This window comes from Poecilia formosa, unplaced genomic scaffold (genome assembly GCF_000485575.1).
Source record: "Poecilia formosa unplaced genomic scaffold, Poecilia_formosa-5.1.2 Scaffold66, whole genome shotgun sequence".
Taxonomy (NCBI): Eukaryota; Metazoa; Chordata; class Actinopteri; order Cyprinodontiformes; family Poeciliidae; genus Poecilia; species Poecilia formosa.
The window spans coordinates 902,509-923,179 of record NW_006800005.1 but is presented as its reverse complement, the minus strand read 5'-3'; the positions used below and the strand labels follow the sequence as shown (position 1 = coordinate 923,179).

Sequence of the window (20,671 nt, the reverse complement as noted above, 5' to 3'; positions counted from 1 at the left end):
CTCTTCTTTATCCCTCCACCTGCTCCTTCTCCACCTCAACTATAACCCCCAACAGAGATTAGCTCTCTCTCTCTGTCTGTCTTTCTGTGTGTGTGTGTGTGTGTGTTTGGTAAGAAGGGTGGGTGTGTTCCTGGGGATTTGGGGTTTACAAAAGAAACAAAAAAAGCAAGAGTGATGCCATAAGGCTTGCTTTTCTCCCATATCAGCTCTTATCAGGGCAGTCATTTTTGACAGGAGAAAAGGCTTTTATCTGCAAGAAACTGTGTCCGTCTGGCCTCAGCACGCAAACACACACACACACACACACACACACACGCACACGGGGTCTGACAGACTGGAACTCAAACACACGCACACACACAGAGCAGGTAATCGGCTCACTAGTGGAGTTAGGGGGTCAGAGAATGGGAAGAAAGTGCTCTCGCCGAGTGTATCCCCCCCTTTGACTGGATTAGAGCCCACCAGTATTCAGTCCAGGTGCTCCGGAGGGCCACAGGGCCCATGCAGGGTTAACTTTCCCTGCAGAGGGAGTCCACATCCTGCTGCTTTGCTGTCTGACAGAGGAGGGAACTTCAAACCCCAACCTGAAGGAAAAAGCATTAAAACACAAGCTACTTATATATATAAAATTAAAATAAAACAATTTGTGTTTTTTTTAATTGTTTGTCTTTTGTTCATCAGACAGGTGGACAAAGTGCAATTCTGACATTTATTTTTAATGTAATGTGCAGTCTTTAAAAAAAAAAAAAAAACGTCTGTTCACGCCACTGCGTTGCCACAATCGCTCCCACTTCAGACGCAGGATCCCGTCTTCCTCAAATGAAGGGAGTTTTACGTCAGCGTGTTTCTGTCGCTCAGGATGACAGAGGAGAGTTCATCAGCCGTGATTAGTAAAAGCCACAGTGAGTGAACAGAAAACCGCCTCGCTCCGTAATCACTTCCTCTTCCTCTTCCCTTTCCGCGCTGCCGTTCACCTCACTCTCCTTGCAGAGAGCGGGAGCGCCCTCTACTGGTTGGTCAGGGGCAGTGAATGAACAGATACTTGTTTGTGGAGTGATTCTATATCACTTTAACAGAAAATATCTGTGGCGATCATTTCTGTTGATGTGTTTCTTTCAAACTTATAAAAATTGTTTTAAAGAAACGTTTTTATGCGTTTCTTGAAAACAATTTTTATTGCCGAAGCAAAATGGACCTCTGATTTTGTGAAACAGATCATGCTTTCAAAGTTTCATGTATTTTAAAGAACTAATCTGTGGAGATAAATGCTAAAATCCTCAAATATGTGATAAATAAATAAATAAATAAATAAATATGGCATACAGATTATTCATAGCCTCTGCATTTTTAGGTGTGTTTTAATATTTTAATTTTACCAACGTGTTTCTTCTAACTGGAAATTTTTAAAAATATTTTTGCGTGACCCTGACTGTTAATCTGATAGAAAATCTGTGCAAGAAGTTAAAGATTAGGGTGTTGGAAGGAGGCCTTCCGGCCCCCATAAGATAGAGATAAACATGCAAAAATATAAAAAAATAAATAAAAAATGCCAATCATCAATTTAATGAAAGATTATGTTTCTGTAATATTGCTACTAGAATTTCGATATTGATTATTGAGAGTATAAATAATTTCCAATCTAACACTTTTTATTAAAATGTAAATCAAAACAAATATAGAAACACCCTCCTTTGATTTAATGAACGAAACTCTAACTTCTTTATTGTCGTGAAGACTTTTGAGCTTAGTGTCATAATAAAATCTGTTGGTTGCTGTTGTACAAACACCAAGAGGAAGGAGTGTATTGTCAACATTTTGCCACCTTGAAATTATTGTACTGTAGCACAGTAAATCTGTCATATTTCTTTTAAAAAGCAGCTGGCATTTTGCCTCACCTCTGGTTTAATCTGGATTACCGTCTGTTCCCATTGTCTCATAGACGTGCAAACAGAAACCACTGCTGACAAAACAGTGAGTGGTTTCCCTGGGATTTCTCTTCCTTCGTTTGTTTTCCATCTGTCTTGCTGTCACTCTGAGCCTTCAGATCAGGCTTGGTGAGTTTTCTTGCAGCTGAAATGTTTTCTGAATCAAACATAGCTCAGCTGTCAAGCAGTTTTTTCTGTAAAACCCTCTTTTCTGTCGGTAAAGTCAAATAAGACAAAAAAAAAGCACATTGAATGATGATGTTGCAGTCAAAGATGATTTTATTGACAAAAAATAGGCTTAAAACATACATAAACTTTACCCAGTTTATAAGGAGCAAACTAAGAAGATCAAGGTAGCCAAGAAAAACTAAAGCAAGAACATAAAAAATGTATCTAAGTAACAGAGCTCTATGCCAGGGTGCCGAAGCCCAGTCCCTGAGGTCTACCACCGTCTTCATATCTGCATAATGAGAACATGGCAGCAGTTTAAAGGTTGTTGTTTTTTTCAAATGATATTTGCATGAATCACTGTGACTCTATTGAGATTGGAGAGTAGAGACACCCTGCGGTTTTCTCCCCTTAGCTTGAGCATTTCAGGAAACGTAATCTGTATTTATATTAAACACCAAGAGAGTTTTCCACTGCAGGTAGGAAACTTACTGCTTATCAACTCATCCACACTTTGAAAATCCTGAACCATCCCTTTAAGAACAAGATTTCACCACATTTATAACAATGTAGTAACTCAAGCAACTAAAATGTAAGCTGCATTTATCTTCATTGTTTTCTGTTTTTTTTTTACTCTGACAGGAAAAAAAATATGAACAAGAAAACAAAAAAATGTAAATAATTACAAAATAGATTATATCGCACCACATATTACATTTCTACTGAGATTTAATTTGCACACACTTATTATGAATTAAGTCACTTCTGGATGAAAGTAGTTACAGTGGATTTTGTTGACAGACTGGCACTTATTTGTAAAACATTAACAAATATAAAACCGTATATCATCTCCTTTCCACTACCTGAGAAACGTTGACCCCAAGCCCCCCAAGCCCCTGTCACCTTCATCAAAATAAACAAAACTGGTTTGTGTTGCTATGATTTTAACAATATTTATAAACATTTCCAGAGATCATAAAATATAATATGGCGCCAACCAGCTGTGCTGCATTTGTGCAGCAAAAAATTTCATTTATGACATTATAGCTTTAAAGATTTCAAAGCAAAAAGTTTCCGGAGGTCACAAGAGATCAACCTGCTCTAGTCACACACACACATGTTTGTGTGACTTTCTTTGTGGGGACTTTCTTTTGTCCCCACAAAGAAAGTCCCCTATCTTTGTGGGGACTTTCCATTGACTTCCATTCATTTCTACAGCCTAAACCTTACCTTTATCCTAACCCTAACCAAAATTCAATTCACACCTTAGTCCTAAGTCTGACCCCTGACCCAAAAACAGTGTTTTCCTTTGTGGGGACCAGAGTTTGGTCCCACAAGAAGCAGTGTGTCCCCACAACGTAGTGTCAGGAAAACAGTCCCCACAAGGTATTACAAACTCACACACGCACGCACACACACACACACACACACACACACACACATTAAAAATGTGATTCATTCAATCAGTTGCTTTTAATCTGTTTTGTAATTTGTTTTAAACTTTTCCGCATGTTTTCATTTGCTTTACTTTGTAACCAGGTTGTTGTGTGTTGCAGATTTCTGCCCAGTTCTCTGTTAAAAATGAGATTTTTATCTCAGTGGGGTTTTTACCCAGTTAAATAAAGGAAATAAAATAAATTAGCAAACAAAACTGATAAATTTAATTGTGTTATATTTGTAAAAAATGTTGCAGTACAGCTGATTGACACCAAATTTCCTTGATTCTGTAGACGCGGGGACTCTTTGACCTTGGATGACCTCTCTGGAATCACTGAATAATATCTATAAAATTACAAAATATTTAACACCAATTCCACTTCATTTGAAGAAGGTGAAGGTCCAGAAGACTTGCAGCTAAATCAAAAAATAGTTCCCAAATCCCAAATGACATACATTGATGTTTGTGGCTGTAATGTGGAAAAAAACAAAAAAAGTGAAAAAGTGTGAAAACTTTTGCATGGCACTGCGTGTTCCACAATAAAATGTGTCCCTTCTCGTCTCTCTGGCCGGCCGCTCGCTCGGCTCATCTGCCGGCGCTCAGCGTGCGGCCCACCAGCAGGAACAGCAGCCCGGACAGGACCTCTAGGGGAACACCGGCGGCGGCCGCCATGAAGGAGAGGCCGTAGTGTACGGAGACCGCGGCGTCCGGACAATCTTCCCTCACCTTCTGCAGGACATAGCTGCTCACGTCCACCGCCTCCATCCAGAGTACGAAGAACAGCAGCAGGAGCAGGAGCAGGACGGCTGCAGAGAGCAGGAGGAGGAGACAGAAACAGAGACGATCATCACCGTCTGCGACTGCAGAGAAACGCAGCGTCTGCCCAGACAGGCAGCGGTGTTTACCGCCTGCTGTTGTCATGGAGACGACAAAAGCAGAGAGACGTCTGCTGCTCTTAGTGTTTGGGTATGTTTTTTTTTTATGTCACGTGACTCAAATGAACAGCTGACTGCAGGCAAAGCAGTAAGATGTGGAACATGTCAGACACATGCGCAGGCGGCTTGGCTGCCTGTGTTTTACCGGCAGCGATGAGGAACGCCCCGCCCAGCCGGTACAGTTTGCTGCTGATGAAGGGAACGCCGCAGACCAGCAGGAGGCCTCCGGTCAGAGCGGAGAGCAGCCCGACTACGATCAGGACGGTCCAGAGCCCTCGGAACACTGCGGGGAACACAAACCCAAAGATTTTAAAAACAAGGTTCCTCTCTTAAACATTTACGCTGTGTTTGTCTCGTGTTAGATTATCAAACAAACACTAGGTTTGGATTTAATTTGTAAAAGAAAGAAAGAAAAAACTATTTGGGGTGAAACGATTAATCGGATTAATCGTCAAGAATCGATTACTGAAATAATTGTCAGCTGATGATGGTTAATTGATAACTGGAGTGCACAGACTCAAATACAGGTCATTTGTTAAAACAACATCATTACATCACTAATTAAGCCAAAACTGTACAAAAACGTGTAGACATTGCATTTAAGATTAAAAACAAAACTCTTGGTCTGTAAATATGTTACAGTAACTTCACCTGCCTCAAGTTTTGTTAAAGTTCTGAAATAATTTATCCTACTAAGCACCTTTTGCTATCCAATTTTTAATTGGCTAATCAAAAAATAATTATCCATTAGATCAGCTCTACATTGTATTGATTTTAAGTGGAGCAGAAATGGCTGAGCTTTTCACATGTTGATGTTAAAAGTATTTTGTTCTTTAGCTGCGGCTGTATCCTTTGCTACAAATGATCAAGCATTCACCGAAGGAATGCTAAGTCATTGCATTTTAAGTATTTTTTTTCTTGTTTAAGAATGAATTGAATTATTGGTTTATGTGCATCTTTTAATGTATTTATAAAATAGGATCAATTGGTAGAGCGGAAAACCTTTACAATGTTTTTATCAGACTAATTATAAAATATCAGATAAATCATCAAAAATAATCAATTGAATAATCAATTATTAGAAATAATCGTTAGTTGCAGCCCTAAAAGATATCCATGCTACCCTGTCTCTATTGCTGAAAAATCATGAATGAAGTGTGAAAAAGTCCTTTTTTTTCTTTCTTTCTTTCTTTCTGGTTCACTTGCACTTGCCACACCCAGACCTCACCACTGCCTGCCCTGCATAATCAAGAAATCACAAACAGAACCAGTCTGACAACAGGAAACAAACTTAAAAAGCAACATTTTATACCCAAATTTGAAAGAAACTCAAGAACAATGGAGAAACAAAGTGAGTGAGCTGGGCTGAACAGACGCTGTTACACTCCTGACTCAACAAGCTAGGAAGTCACAGCCCACCTTCTGAAAGCTGCTGCAGCTCAAATCGATGTTTTACACCTCAAGAGTTTGAGGTAGTGAAAACAGCTGGCAAGGAAGAGTCAGCAGACGGGATATAGGCTGCGTTTACACGAGTCCGCTGCCTGGAAACTGCCGGCATTTTACGATGTTGACTGGGAAAATGTTCCTCGTTCAGACGGCGCCGCCGAGACACGTTGAGTCAGCTGAAGCCAGCATGCCAGGCCACTAGATGGCGCTGTGATTGTAGCGTTTCATGAAATGCGCATGCGCTTTTGACGTAGGATGATTTGAAGAATGATTCAGAAGTACATACCTTCTAGGGATAAGATAAGATAAGATAAGATAAGATAAGATAAGATAAGATAAGATAAGATAAGGCTTTTATGACCAGAGTGCAGAACAAACAAGTGGAGGCGGGGAAAAAAATACAAAAATAAAAGACAGAGAAATTTGTAATTGCACACAAGGTGCCAGAATGGCACATTTGAAATGTCTGCATGGACTTTTATCAACCAATACCTTTCTATAATTTATTAGCGTCATTTTTTGGGAGATGTAATTTAGTACAGGAAATTTCCAGAATCTGTATTGTGGATTGCAACGTTCACGGATAATCCACATCAGAAAATGCATTCTATTAGATTTTTTTTATTATTTTTTTTTTTTTTTACATTTTGCACTACATATGTATTTACTCTCACTCCATAATAGCAATGTTGTTTTCTTTTTAGACCTCTAGAGTATTCTCTGGAGTGTTACCTTTATTTTGATACCAGAGCCATTCAAATACACCTTGTAGGTCCTGATATATTTCGAATTCAAATCTAAAAAAAAGTAAATAAATAAAAGAAAATCTAGGGAACAAAGGGTTAAGTTTGGGGTCCAGTTATGTTTTTGTTTTTCTGTTACCTGCAGTAGCATCATAAACCGTCTCAGGCACGTGTCCAAGTGCGACTGGCAGCGGGAAGAGGTAACCACGGAAACACACCTTAGCCCCCAGCGAGTTTGCTGCAGTTTGAACAGGCGAGGCAAAGAGTCAACAAGTTTCTCTTCACTCGGCTGTCATGGGGGCATGTCATCGCAACCCCCAAATAAAAAATAAAAAAAATTGTTCAATATATTTTAGTGGAAAAGAGCCCATAAATTTCAACATACTGATGAATGAGGCCAGGAGCGCCGGCGTCGAGGGCTCCACTGGAAACATACAGCGCCTGAAAAACCCCTCGTGGTGCAGAATGAGCCACGAAGGAGCAACAGTTGCGGCTTCGTGTGGCTGGATCTGAGAGAGGAACAGGGACAGACATCACACAAACAGACACTTGAATGTCTTTCTTTTATTGTTTTTCTGTCAGCTTTTGTCAACAGACGTCTAGGAAAGCAGCTCTGCGTCGCTCTTTGTCTCTTGGCATCAAACGTGGTCCTGATTACGGCCCGCTGTAGCCTCTGTGAGGCTTCCTGGAGGGAACTCATGAACGAGTGAAAACTCTCCACTCGCTTGACAGGAGCGTGATTGATGGTGCTGCGTAACACAACAACTTTAATCATCGTCCTTTATTGAAAATGAAAGACTCTGTCGCCGTGATGAGTTCACAGGGGGATTAGCTTTCATAAATATATCCATCTCAGTGTGCTCTGTGAATTTTCTTTCTTTCTTTTTTTCCACATATGCTGCATGGAAGAATAAACTGGAAGATTAAAGGAGTGCTTTAATGATTTTTACTAAGGAGATCAGTTGATTTGATTCCTCTAGAGCCATGAAATCAGCTGTGGATTGGCTTTTGATTTTTGTAAAGTGTGATCTGGTGCGCAAAGAGAAGAACATCACATTTAAATTGACTTTCATGAGTTAAACGTAACTGCATTCAGTTTCTTCGACAATAACAAGTCAGTCGATATTGATTATTCTGACGATTAATCGGTTGCTCTGGTCAACAGCCACAAAAACTGTCTGGGGTTTTTCAGCTGTTTTAGGGTCATTTTGATGAGCTGAATCCAAATATCACATTAGTTTTGCTCAATCAGGTCAACTTTCTGAACTATGGAGCAACATCAGCATCAAAATGCGTCACTTATTCTGACGTCTGGATCGGTTTCCTGAGAATCTGGATCAGTGAGTGAAGAGCAGGAGGAGAGACTCCATCAGGACAGAAAAGAGGTGGAGATGTAATGTTCAATTCACGTGTTCTTACCCTTATCAGTGTCAATTTACAGAAATACAAGCTTGTAACAGTTAATTAATAAACTCTGTTAGAAAACTTTTTTTTTTTCTCCTAAAACCTTTTTTGGATGAGAAATATCAAGGGAAACGAAGTGGTAATGTCACAAAAATGTCATCAATTTAGTCAGAAGATCAGATTTCTATAAATCAAATTAGATTAACAACCTGACCTGAGTGAGAAAACTGGATGTCATTTTTTTTGATTCAGCCGTGCAAAAGTAGTCCTAATTCAGTTGAAAAAACACAAACAACTTCCAAAAAATATTTTTCTGTAACCCAGCGTTAATCGGATAAAAAAGGCACATTCTGCAGATTTTCTTTATTTAAGTTTTTTAAACAACATTGGAATTTGATGTAAATAAATAACTAAATTCATTGAGACAAACGTGGGTTTCCAAATTTCTCAACTGGACTTTGCCTAGGCCATCGCAACCCAGCCCATTGTAGTTCCTGCCACATTTTTAATGTCATGTTTTATGTCTCTCACATCACTGCACTGTTTTTCCCTTCCTCCCGTTGACCTGATCAGCTTCCCGATGGTAGGGGCTGTAACTTCAGGGCAATGCAGAGCGTCAGTTTTACCAGTTTTCAGAGTAAAAAGGCCTGAAATATGTCTGCCATACTTTCCAGATTTTTATTTATCAAAAACTTAAAAACGTGTTGCTGTTTTTTGTTCATAGTCAACACACAACACTGAGTTGTTCTATCCCATAAAAATTCCAACTCAATCTCCAGAAGTTTGTTTTTCAGACACGTCAAGACGACTCAACACCACCTGCTGTGGGGTTGGGAGTCCAGCGCTACATAGCTTCGGCGTGTCTTTAAATATCCTAAGAGACGTATCCTGTTTACAAAACATCTGACTAGCTTCCATAGTAGTCTGTTTGTGGTCGTCACGTAATCATAATGAAAGCCGGCCGCGTCTTTCTTTTGTGGCAGAGATCTTGAGCTTGGCGTAGCAGAAAGAAGGTACCCTACCGTTGTCCTGTTAGCGTCTTTGCCCCTTGTTGGGTGGGGTTTGGTGTCCTCATCTGAGTTACAGTCTGCTACGGCCACCAGCCAGTAGTCGGTACTGAAGGCCACGAGGAAACACAGGGTGCCCACCACCCCAAAAGTCCCCCCAGCCAAAGCTGCAGCTCCTATTTTCATGTTCCTAGATCTTCTTTGTCCCTCGTCCTGGAGCCTGAAGTCCTCAGGTCCTCACCAGCAACCGCCTAAAAAGTCCTGTCAGGCTGTTCCAGCGAGAGGAGGGTTATGGGGGGGTACACGAGTTATTTTGGGACGTAGTAATGTCTGTCCTTGTCAGATTACCAGTGAGTGTGCGAAGATGAGGGTCCATGGGCGAGGGGAATGTGGACAGAGTGTTAGTGTTTATGACGAAGAGGCGTTGGAAATAAATGAGCCTGAAAGCTCCACCTGATGTCATCAAGAATGAGTAGAGCTTTATTGTTTGCTTGCGACACTCAAGAATATGCAACCATTTCGTTCATTTCAAGATATTTGTGTGGAACGTGTCCATAAACTCCTTACAGCAGCTCTACATAGAGCCACCGCTGTGACCGGTTCTTTATTAACTCTCCTTTTTCTTCCTCAGGAGCTGCGTTTCCATCGACCACATCATGTTGCAATTTGACATTTCAAAAATAAATGTGCTTATTGGAAACATGACAATTTGGAAAAAACAAACATTTTTCAATAAAAAAGTTGGTGGGTTTTCTTGTGAAATTAGTGTGTTTCACAAAACTGCAATGGAAACATTTTTTTTGCATCTCAGGAATCATGAGCAACAACAGGACGTTACAACTAGTGGAAAAGACGAAGGAGAAGGCCACAGGAAGTGGTTGGTGCGGCGTGTTTTTTAATGACTTATTGCCTGAACAAACAATTCACCTGTGATTTTCATTGGGTTTCTTATTTAATGGAAACACGGCAATTGAGAAATTGTGTTGTTTTTTTGTTTTTTTTCGGACAATTGCCGAGTTCTGCGTACATTTGTAATGGAAACGCAGCCACTCTCTCCCTTTATTGACGTGTCTCACTTTCCAGAACAAAGCTGAGTTGTTTCTTTGTTGCTGTCTCTATCGGCGCCCTGTGCAGCGGAGAACGCTGCTCCTCCGCAGGTTCAGGATCCGATGGCTGAGTCGGGTTCAGAGCAGTCGGGTCTACAGAGTCAGGGGGTTCGGACCGTCTTGGGCTTGCTGAGCACACTGCAAGAAGGGGAGAAATCACAGTTATTTTTCACAAGGACAATTGAGCAGACACTGGGACAACTGGAGGAACTTTAATGAATCCAGACTGGATCAAAATTGAATCAACATTTGTTCCGTTTTCAGCAGGTGCGGTTCTCTTTCACACTTAACCATGTCAAATGATTCAAACCTTTCGCAAAACCTGTCTTCCCTCTCCTGGCCTGTGGCGGCGCTGCACCAAGAACCACTGAAGAAAATGACATAAAAACCTCAGAAGAAGAAACTGAGCGCGACTTCCTTCTTCTCGAAATGTAATCTAAAATGGAGTGGCATCAGATTTCGCTGGATGTAGGATTTCTCTTTAGTCTTTGGTAAAAGATCATGAGCCATTTCTACCACTAGAGCTAGACTGTTGTGTTTGTTTTGGTTGTAATTACCCAGAATGCCTTGCATTATAGTTCACTTCCTGCTCTTGAAGGGGTCTCCAGTCCGCTCGCATCCACACATACACTGGAACATTGGAATTGAGCCGAGTCGTAAGTTTTTAGGCGGACCAGACTTAGCTTTTTTTTTGTTTTGGTCTGCATCAGAGTTTGGTTTTGCACTCACACCTCGACCGACCTGGACCTTCCAGGCAAACAAACTGGAGTTTGACCAAAGCCGGACTAAACGGCAGATGTGAATGCACCCTCGCAGAAAAGGAAATAATCTCATGCTTTTGTTTTAACAAATCCACACTGTGTTTTAAAGGCCCTGAAATCACCATCGTATAACTCAGAACAAATTTCCGTGCTTATCTCAGTCGCTTGATTATCGGGCAGAGTAAAAATGTCCTAAATAATCCAGACTCGTCCAGGAGTTTTAGATTCATTTTCAAACCAGATTCTGAACTTCTGAAATGCCAGCTGGATGATTTAAATCTTCACAGGAGTCATACTTCTCTTAACTTTGAAGGTTTTACTTTGCCACAGAGTTTCTCAGTCTTTGTCTCTCTGGACCTTAGGACGTGTCTCCCCAGGCGTCCGGCTTGTTGATGTGGAACGCTGTTATCTTCAGCAGAGCTTGAAGGTGTCGATTCTGGAGCATGAAATTCTTTCTAGGTCAGCTCTCTTCCGGTCCATGTTGGTGTTAAATTTGCCTCTCTGCGGACAGAGTTGCTGGTCTTCCAGCAGCTCTCAGGTTACAAGCTTCAATCTTGGTGATTCATTGACATTTCTTGGCCTTTCTGAGGAATTAGCTTTCAGTAAATATTATTTGATTAAAACTTCCCAAACTTACATGAAGCTTTCTGAATGGCTTTAACAAAGCCTCCCAGGTCTGACGAAAACCTAAAAAAACTAGTCAACTTGAATGAAGTGGAGTGGCCAAATATCCAGACAGATTTATGCAAAAAAAAAAAAGTTTTAGAGCTACAAAAATATGTACTTGAGCTGAAACTCATTATTATATGTTTATTTATAATCACTCTGAAGAAAACCGGCATCCTGTGCAACATTTCAGATAGAAGTAGAAGAAGGATCAACACTTTTTGATGCATTAAGCATCTGTTTCTGACCGCCACGTCGTCAGCACCTACCTGTGTGTGATCTGCTGAGTCGCGCTCTCCCTCTATAAGACTTGGAGAACTCTCCTTCCGCCCGCTGACATTGGAAATAACAGAGAAAGGAAGTAAAGATGGAGCTTACATCCCCAGAAAAAGAACCAGAACCAAACGTGGAGAAGCAGCATTCAGATTATAAAGCACCAGAAATCTGGAATAAACTTTCAGAAAACTCCAAAACAGCTGAAAAACACAGAATTCCTTTAAATAAAGACTAAAACCTTTTTACATTTGCATTTGAGCCACAATAAATGGATTGTTGACCAACATATTGGAAGTGCACTGATGATTTTAATGAAGGCATTTGTCAGAATGTAATGTTAGTTACTTGGTTTCTGTTGTTCAAATTGTGTTGTTTTTATGACTTTATTTTTGTGTTTTTATGATGTAAAGCACTTTGAACTGCCTTGTTACACATAAACCGATTGATTTTCAAATTCTCCTAATTTCTAAATAAATTGCCATCACAAATTATTTCAAATTAAATCGATTTAATTAAAAAATAATTAAATCAAACTTTAATTCTTTAGACCATTAAATTGATGGTCTAATTTAATTGTGTTTAAATGTAATTTTTACACTAAACAGATATATAAAGCACTCTGAAACTGAAACGGCTTCTCTTAGAAACCTCTCTGGATGTGTTTTTTTTGTTTTTTCTGGTTACCTGTGGGCAGAGCGTGCTTCTGTTGCAGGTGTGTCTCTCTGGAAGACTCTGATGTCTGTGCAGGGCCGTCATCGCCATGGCGTCTTGGTGCAAGGTGTGTCTACTGTAGGCTGGAGTCTGCTGCGGTCAGATTTCACACACTGTCACGTTTATTCCCTCTACTGGCTGGACGCAACGAGGAACCTCAGAGGAGGGTTTGTGATCTACCTTCTTGTTAAAGTTTTGAAGGTTTCTGGACAGAATACGCCTGATGCTGTCCATTTCCTCCGGCAGGAGGGGACGGCCGCCAGGGCGGGGGTCCACTCTGAAAAGAAAGGCGTGAACGTTCACAAGGTGTTTTCTTTCAGGCACAATTAGGGTTTTATGTGAAAATGGGGATGTTTGGTTTCTGTTAGATGATAACACCAATGATGCCCATGAATACCATAGTGATTGTAAATTTGCCTCATGAGGGTAAAATTTAAACTTGTTCAGTGAAATACTTGAAAACCAGAAAAGTTGTTCAGATGTTAGCAGTTCAAATGTATCCTAATAGGGTCCACAGTGTCAGACCAGGTCAGTTTAAAGAAAAGGCTTGGATCAGTTTTTTTTGTTTGTTTTGTTTTTGTTAGATTTTTCTCCTAGATCTTGGTTTACACCAGGATTCCTTAATAGATCAGTTTCCTGATCTCCTGTAGGAGTATTGGGTGGGTTCTGCAGTTCTGTCCTCTTACGGCGGTGGCGCCTCCTCGTCCCCCTGCTGCTCCCTCCTCTCCAGCTCCTGGTAGACTCTCAGGATGCTGGAGCGAGCCTGGTGATGCTCACCGATGAGGAAACGTCGAAGGTACTTCTTGTTGAATTGCTCAAACCTCACAAACACAAACCACAGATGGAAAAAGTTCCATGTTATGAATTATTTGCTGCCACCTAGTGGTTGTTTTGCGTCACATGATAAAAAATAAACAGCTCTCCAGGGTAAAAAAAAAAAGGTGGGGGGAGGAATGAGATAAACTAACCTGTCTTTCCAGTAATGTTGCCCCCAATAGCCAACCACATCTTCTATTCCTGACAGCAGATGGTCTAAGAGCTAAAAGCAGACATTTTATCTTCATTTCCATACATCATACTTATTATTATTAAAATCTGCCTTTGCTCAAACTTTCACACGTCTTAACGTTTGACTAAATATGGTTTTCCTGGTCAGTTGACAAGCATTTTAATTAGTTTAATTAATTTCCTTTGAATTATATTGTACTTATTCAAAACAAAGGCAATCTTAAAGTACAGTTTAAGACAAAAAATAATTTTATATTCAGAAATATGATAAAATCTTTGTCTAATGAAGACAAATCAGTTTCATAGAGACACTGACTATGCAGAAATCCTTCCTCTTGGGTGAGCAATACGTGATAGCATGAATGAATGATTCCTTTTTACCAGGAACAAACATCCAGCCAAATCTGTCTCAGAGGGTAGAGCAGACACACACAACACACAGACGGGTCTATGAGTACTTTCTGTTAACGGAAAAGTAGTGTGTCATGAAGTTACCGCTAGCAACAGAGAGAAAAATAGCTAGACATTAAGCTCTGAGTAGTAAAATCTATGAGGTGAAGAACATGTGCTGTAAGATGATGGCAACAATAGCATCATTAAACTTATGAAGGAGAGAGTCAGGGTTAAACGCAAAAAGACAGGGCCAAGTGTATCGTCAAACAGAACATGAAGCTGTTGTGATTTCCACAAAGAGAGAAAAGTAGAAAGAATTAAGTTAACGGCAGCGAAAAGTACAGATAATCCATCGTTTCAGAGTAGTAGGAAATAGTAGCACAATAATAAAAAGGGCTCATCCTGCATCCCAAATATCCAGTAAAGTCTAACCCCCAGCCGCTTAACCCAAACCCTAAAAGAACTGCTACCTGTTAAAGGCAAAGACAGGACAACAAGAGACGCAGTCAGCTGGCCCATAGTAACTCTGGAAGAGCCGCAGAGATCTATAGCTCAGGTGGGACAATCTGTTGACAAGGCTGCTATCACTCATATGCTAAACAAATACCACCGTTATAGAAAAGTGGCATGAATGAAGGCATTGATAAGAAGCCAAAATTAAAGTTTTTGGCAGATGTGAACAAAATACTCCATGGTAAAACAAGGAGACGGCAGCATCATGCTGTGAGGATGCTCTGCGTCAGCTGATACAGATGGAACTGATCAGAACTGATGTGAAGACGGAAGAAGCCAAGTAAGGAACGGTATTGAAAGGAAACCTGTTAAAGCAGTGGTTCCCAAAGTGGGTCCTTGAGGGCCGACATCCTGCATGTTTTATTTCTCTCCCAGGTTTATCGCACCTGGATCCAATGATAGCTCAGAGGCCTTGGAAGAACATTGAAAAGATTCTTACTACCACCAGGGAGAGAACTAAAACATGCAGGATGTCGGCCCTCAAGGACCCACTTTGGGCACCCCTGTGTTAAAGACTGCAATAGATTTGAGTTAGGGAGAAGGTTTTTCTCCGGTTGTTGCAATGAGCTTTAACACCCAGAGCTGCAATGGAGTGGATTAGGTCAAAGGACATTCATGTGTTGTGCATCTGAGAATCTGTGTAAGGTGTGAAAATGGCTGCAGATGGAAACTGCAGCTAAGCAGCTAAGAAGTCTCACCCTGCTGTGGATCTCCTCACTGACTGTAGGCAGAGCTCTCTTCTTCCTCTTCACGTCCAGCAGCTCCACCAGAGGCTTGATGGTCATCCCCTAATGGGTGGGTAAAAATCTAAAATCACCCCTTCTATTTCTTGAGCTGTTGTGATATACGCTACATTTATTTCTCACCTGCACAAAGACGGTAAAGAGAATCACCACGATGGTGGTCGTGATGAAGAGCCTCTTCTTTGGGAAGTCATCAATGAGGAAGACCAGAGAAAAGCAGATTGCTCCTCTCAGGCCACCATAGGCGATGATGAACTGGTCTCTGAAGGTCACTGCATTCCTCCGGAGCTTGTTCACCACAGCGGTGAGCAGGAGAACGCCTTACGCATAGGGATGATGTTTGAGCAAGAGACGTTCTTTAAAGACTGAAGTGATTTCATACGTAAGAAATACCTGTGGCCCTCCAGACGAGGCAGAGCAGCAGGGTGGAGCAGACGAAGGGCCAGCTCCACATGTGTATGTCTTGTATGGTGGACACACCGAGGAAGACAAAGATCAAGGTCTCACTCACGCTACTCCACATCTTCAGGAAGTACTGGATGCTGGTGTTGCTGCGCTCTGACACGTTAGCCTCCACGTACTGTTTCATGGTCACAGCACAGGTCACAATGCTGGAGGATTGGGGAAAAACAATACTATTAACTACTAGTTAATATGGCAGGTTCAGGAGCAGGACCAAACCTCAAACTCCCCTCTAGTCACTCGTCTATAACTCAATTCACCAGTACACTCAATCCACTCCACTGCCATAATGCTCTTTCAACACCTGCCCTCACTCACCCGACCTGAGTGGGTGAGTCAGGGCCCCCTCATTACCCCCTCATTCCTCAATCCTTCATCCCTTCCTCTGTCTTCTGCCCTTCCTCAATCCTTCATCCCTTCGTCTATCTTCTGCCCTTGCTCTACCCTTCATCCCTTGATCCATCACCTTATCCCTTGTGTCATACTTTGGTCCCTCCTTCATCCCTTGCTCCATCCTTTCATCTCTTTCTCCATCACCTTGTCCCTTGCCTTCAACCTCATCCCTTCCTCCAGATTGCCTCCTAACCTCTCTCTGTTTCAGGTTCCATCTTGGAGGTCCTTAACAGGGTCTGGAGAGGATATTTTCTGAAGACTGTACCCCACACTGAGTCTCCATTCATGTCTCTCTACAGATGACTCATCAATCATCCAATTCATCCAGCCTGTCCATCCCTTCCTTCAGCCAACATCCCGTCTAAAAAAAAAATCCTTAAATTCGCATCATGATATAGTATAGCCTTTAGAAAGGGTTGAGATGACAGACATCAATACTCACGCCGTGATTCCTGAGAAATGAAGCATTTCTGAAGTCAGGTAGGACAGGTAGGAATACAGGAAGACAAAGAGGGGAGCGATGACCTGGGCTCTGGAGGTGAACCGTGAGGTGAGAGCTGCCACCAAGCCAAAGAACAGTCCCACAAAGAAGCCTCCCAAACCCACCACTATCAGCCTGCAACCTCCCACCAGTACATCCAGTCCAGTCACTGAAGGCAGCCGCAGAAAGGACTCAAAGAGCTTGTAGAGCACCTAAGAGGTGGAGAAGTGCACTTCAGTAGGTTCTACATGTAGAAAAAAAAAAACGTGTCTGGAAACACCACTGACCACTGTGACAGCGTCGTTGAGCAGCGACTCTCCAAACACCAAAATGTGCAGCTGTTCATTGACGTGCATCTCTTGGAAGACGGAGAGCACGGCCACGGGGTCGACGGCAGCGATCAATGAGCCAAACAACAGGCAGTGGAGCAGAGAGATGTCACCCAGAGAGTCTGGAACCAGCAGGCAAACACCGTACAGAGACAGGCCAATGCCCACCACGTTCCATAGGGTTCCCAGCACCGCATACCTGCAGGTGGAGCAACAGGAAGGTCTTCTTCTCTCCTGTTTGTGGCCTTTGTAAGTTACATCTTGGGTAACATGTTAACAATTTTATTCAAATCTAATCACAAGCTTACGTGTGATTAGTAAGCTTGTGATTACTAATCACAAGCTAAGCAGTCGAGGTACGAACCAGAGGATGGTACCAAGGTTTTCAAAGAACAGCCTCCCAGGCAGGAAGTAACCTGCATCTAGAACAATGGGTGGGAGCAGGAAGAGGAAGAACGCGTCGGCACTGAGAGTAGGGGGAGCAGAGTGGCGGACCCCGTAGATCACCCCTCCCACAAGCAGGCCCACCATGATGAGGACGCAACTCTCTGGGACAACAGCTGGGACTCGACCGGACCAGTGGAAACCTGAGAAGATGACACCAAGAGGGGAAAGTCAGATGGGTCAGCAGATTACTCTGACTTTCTATATCACCAATAACAAAGTTATTGTGTGGTTTAGTTGTAAAATAACAATAAAACTGTGAAGTTTAAAAAGTTTGATTTACTCAGAGGATTTGTTAAACTACACTTTGACTGATTTGGGCTATCAAGTCACAAGGTCTCATGTGACAGGGTATGGTTTTGTAATGAAAGGCTGGGATAGACTGACTTAAGTTAATCCTAGTTATCAGCTCAGTTTATTATTCAAATTAATAAAAAAAATTCTATCTAGGGAAACCAGGGGACACAGACAGAAAAAAGAAGGAATGTCGGCGATACTCTGGTAAATCTATCCACAAGATTGTTGAGGGAGAATAATTTGTGACTTTTATCAGGTGTGGACTTTGCAACAAAAAAATGATCCAAAAACAGAAAGTCCGCCTCTAAATGGCTGAAACTAACAAAGAAACCACCTAAATGAATGTTTTTGAGTGGACTAGTTAAATCCAATTGTGACCTGAAACAGGCAATACGTTTCGGAGGTAACTTAACATTTTCCATTTCAGGTGTGGTTGGCTTGGATAGCTTTCTCCTTCTTGTTTTTACTTTGGTTATTTCCATCTGGCATTAAAATTTAGATGTAACATTTAAGGGATAAAAACGGAGGAAATCTGCCAGGTTCCAAACATGCTTTCTCAGCAGTCTGTGCTGTAGGTCTATAGATTCTTCATTTGGCCGTAAACACTGTACCGCTCCTTTTTTCCTTTATCTGAAACCTGGAGAGACTCTGGCCTGATTTTACTGTAGTTCTTGATGAATGTTGTGAAATTTTAACAGAGTTTCAGTAATTTGGCTGCTTTGGCCAAATTGCCAAAGTTTTTCAGTTATACAATGCTCTGATGACTAATCAATAAATAAATCAAGTTTATTTGCATAGCACATTTCAGGAACAAGGCAGTTCAAAGTCCTTTAAATGCACTCTTGATCAAATACCCAATATTTACCAAAATAATGTTAAATTGTTGTTTCTATGTGAGTTTTAAATGTTTTGTTGTTTAACTGGGATCAATTGGAATGTACAGATGAACTGAAATGATTGGAGATGACATTTGTTGTGAATTGGCACCATACATCCAAATCTGCCATCTTATGGACATTTGATAATATTCCCCACCTTTCACATTTCTCACCTTGAATTTGAGAGAGTTTTTCTTTTGTTTTTCCCCCCTCACCCCGTTTTCAACAGTCCGTCACAGAGGCGCTGCTGTCAGCCTTACCCAGCTTGGCCAGTGAGGCCAGCATTATCCACAGCACAATCTCAAAGGGGGCCTGCACGTGGTGGTAGTCCAAGCTGAACACCCTCAGAGCACCGGGCAGATCCACAGATGGGCCGACGTGGCTGGCGTCGAAGCCCACCGACGGGGGCCCGTCGTGAGGCTCATCCGGGAGGGTCAGGGCCAAACAGGCCCAGAGATGCTGGGAGAGCAGCAGAAGGAGAGGCCAAAGTGCAGCCATCCTGCAGCCATGCTGGAACAACAGGAGAGAGGCAGAGAATAGGACAGGGATCAGAGAGACAGAGGGTGGGCCAGCGACTCGTGTACTTTCACCAAAACTGCAGACGCTAATGTGCACAGGAATCCCTGAGCTGGCAGCGACGTCGGTCCAACAGCTCAGAGCGCAGGTGCTGCTTCTGCTGTGTGCACAGTCTCTCTGTTTTGTTTCTGTCCCATCGGTGCAGTTTTAACTGTGTTCTCTGCAGTCACAGCCTGTTGATTAGCAAAAGCTTCGCCTGAGTTACAACAGCAAATGATTCAGAGGACAGGGACGTTATTTCCCCAAAAAAGCCAAAACCCAAACACTGGGATTTCATCCGACAGGGATGGTGACGTCTTATGTAGAAATAATTATTTTATTTTATTTTATTTTATTATTTTATTTTTAAACATGTTCTACCCAGCAGTCTGGATCTTTGTCAGAGTGTCAAGGTGCTGAGATCCAACAAGTGAAGATACTCCACTTAATATTTACTAGAAAAAAACAACAACATTCATTTAAAAGCAGGACATTGAGATGGAAAGTTGCATATTTTTTAGCTGTAATTTACAAAAAGTGGTACATAATTGTGGAGTAGAGAGAAGAGCATTTGGGTTTTTTATTTACATTGACCATGAAATGTTAGCACAGTATTTTGTGGTATTTATTGGGATAACAATAAAAGTGATAAGAAAGTATTTATAACTTCTTTTCTAAGCTACGGTGTGCCATTGAAAACATTCCTGCGAGCACAAGTTGATGAAAACAGCAGCCAAGTGAGCTTATGCTAAATTCAAACCAGTTCCTCGTGTTCTCACTGTTCTATAAAACTTGTTTTGCTCTTGCTTGATTTCCTCCCTCTTGTCCCCCAGGGGGGAACATTATCTCACTCTTTGTCTTTGAATTTAATTTTTAGATTACCACAGATTTACCTGCCACAATCTCTGGAGAGACGTTGCACGATTAGACACGTCTAATCCATTAATTACAGGCGAAACCTTGTCGAATCTCTGTTTTCCATCTCTGAGCGCAGTGGAGTAAAGCGCCTCAGGCTTTAATAGTGTAGCTGCATGCTAATGGATCGCCGTCTCCTTGACTGCAGAGAACTTGGCTGTGAGGATTTTAGGCTTCGCGGGTTACAAATCTAACTTAAGCAGTCGAATCCGCGGTAAGTCTTGGTATAATTGCTCTCCTGGTTGTGCGGCGTGCCTCCCGGTCCTCTGCAGGTAGTTTTGATTCAAGCTGGCTGGGTGGAAGTGGAGCCCGCCAGGTTTCAGTGAACACAACTCCCTTTTTTTTCTGTAGCCCACTCTAATCATGCACCGTTCGAGGCTTCGGAGAGATTTAGTTTGATTTCATGAGTCTGAGAAGAGCTTTGCATTTACAATTTCAAACCAGCTGATTGGAGCTGTTGGTGTGGTTCAGATTTGAATGTTTCTGATGAGCAGGAAGATACCAGGAGAACCCCAAAAAGCCACTTATGTTGCATCACACAATAGAGAGAAAACACACTGAAGTGGATATAAAAGGAGCAATTTGATAGCTTTACTCTTTAGAACCAGCTTTTTACTGGTTTTAATTAGTTTTCAACCTCTTTTTTTCATAATTTTTGAATATCCCTGAGTCAA

At 41.7% G+C, this 20,671-nt stretch overlaps 2 protein-coding genes across 5 annotated transcripts; both read right to left on the bottom strand.

Moving 5' to 3' along the window:
- Positions 1-3,750: 3,750 nt before the first annotated feature.
- LOC103139909 (transmembrane protein 182-like) lies at positions 3,751-9,329 on the bottom strand. Of its 3 annotated transcripts, none has more exons than XM_016672774.1 (5): positions 9,082-9,329; positions 7,041-7,164; positions 6,795-6,914; positions 4,612-4,749; positions 3,751-4,337 (listed from the first exon to the last, which is right to left on the bottom strand). In XM_016672774.1, the coding sequence occupies exons 1-5, from the start codon at positions 9,250-9,252 to the stop codon at positions 4,117-4,119; spliced, it is 774 nt and encodes a 257-aa protein (XP_016528260.1). In that variant the 5' UTR covers positions 9,253-9,329; the 3' UTR covers positions 3,751-4,116. The 3 variants fall into 3 exon arrangements, with proteins under 3 accessions (XP_016528260.1, XP_007554844.1, XP_016528261.1); XM_007554782.2 differs by having other exon boundaries at positions 6,795-6,893; XM_016672775.1 differs by lacking the exon at positions 6,795-6,914.
- Positions 9,330-10,055: 726 nt separating this feature from the next.
- Positions 10,056-19,054, bottom strand: LOC103139908 (sodium/hydrogen exchanger 2-like). Of its 2 annotated transcripts, none has more exons than XM_007554781.2 (13): positions 18,788-19,054; positions 17,273-17,495; positions 16,867-17,107; positions 16,541-16,791; positions 15,637-15,854; positions 15,367-15,563; positions 15,199-15,288; positions 13,555-13,625; positions 13,273-13,407; positions 12,767-12,863; positions 12,560-12,679; positions 11,869-11,932; positions 10,056-10,310 (listed from the first exon to the last, which is right to left on the bottom strand). In XM_007554781.2, the coding sequence occupies exons 1-13, from the start codon at positions 19,023-19,025 to the stop codon at positions 10,126-10,128; spliced, it is 2,130 nt and encodes a 709-aa protein (XP_007554843.1). In that variant the 5' UTR covers positions 19,026-19,054; the 3' UTR covers positions 10,056-10,125. The 2 variants fall into 2 exon arrangements, with proteins under 2 accessions (XP_007554843.1, XP_016528259.1); XM_016672773.1 differs by having other exon boundaries at positions 12,560-12,676.
- Between the last annotated feature and the right edge of the window lie 1,617 nt (positions 19,055-20,671).

Bases quoted from the DNA above. Each gene is read 5' to 3' on its own strand.
- LOC103139909 (XM_016672774.1), bottom strand. From the start codon at position 9,252: ATGAAAATAGGAGCTGCAGCTTTGGCTGGGGGGACTTTTGGGGTGGTG. The intron at 4,750-6,794 runs GTAACAGAAAAA...TGTTCCCCGCAG, and splicing joins GGTTTATGATGCTACTGCAG to TGTTCCGAGGGCTCTGGACC. The intron at 4,338-4,611 runs GTAAAACACAGG...TGCTCTCTGCAG, and splicing joins GGCGTTCCTCATCGCTGCCG to CCGTCCTGCTCCTGCTCCTG.
- LOC103139908 (XM_007554781.2), bottom strand. From the start codon at position 19,025: ATGGCTGCACTTTGGCCTCTCCTTCTGCTGCTCTCCCAGCATCTCTGG. The intron at 15,855-16,540 runs GTGAGTATTGAT...CCAATCCTCCAG, and splicing joins CATTTCTCAGGAATCACGGC to CATTGTGACCTGTGCTGTGA. The intron at 15,289-15,366 runs GTGAGAAATAAA...CCCACCCATTAG, and splicing joins TCTTTACCGTCTTTGTGCAG to GGGATGACCATCAAGCCTCT.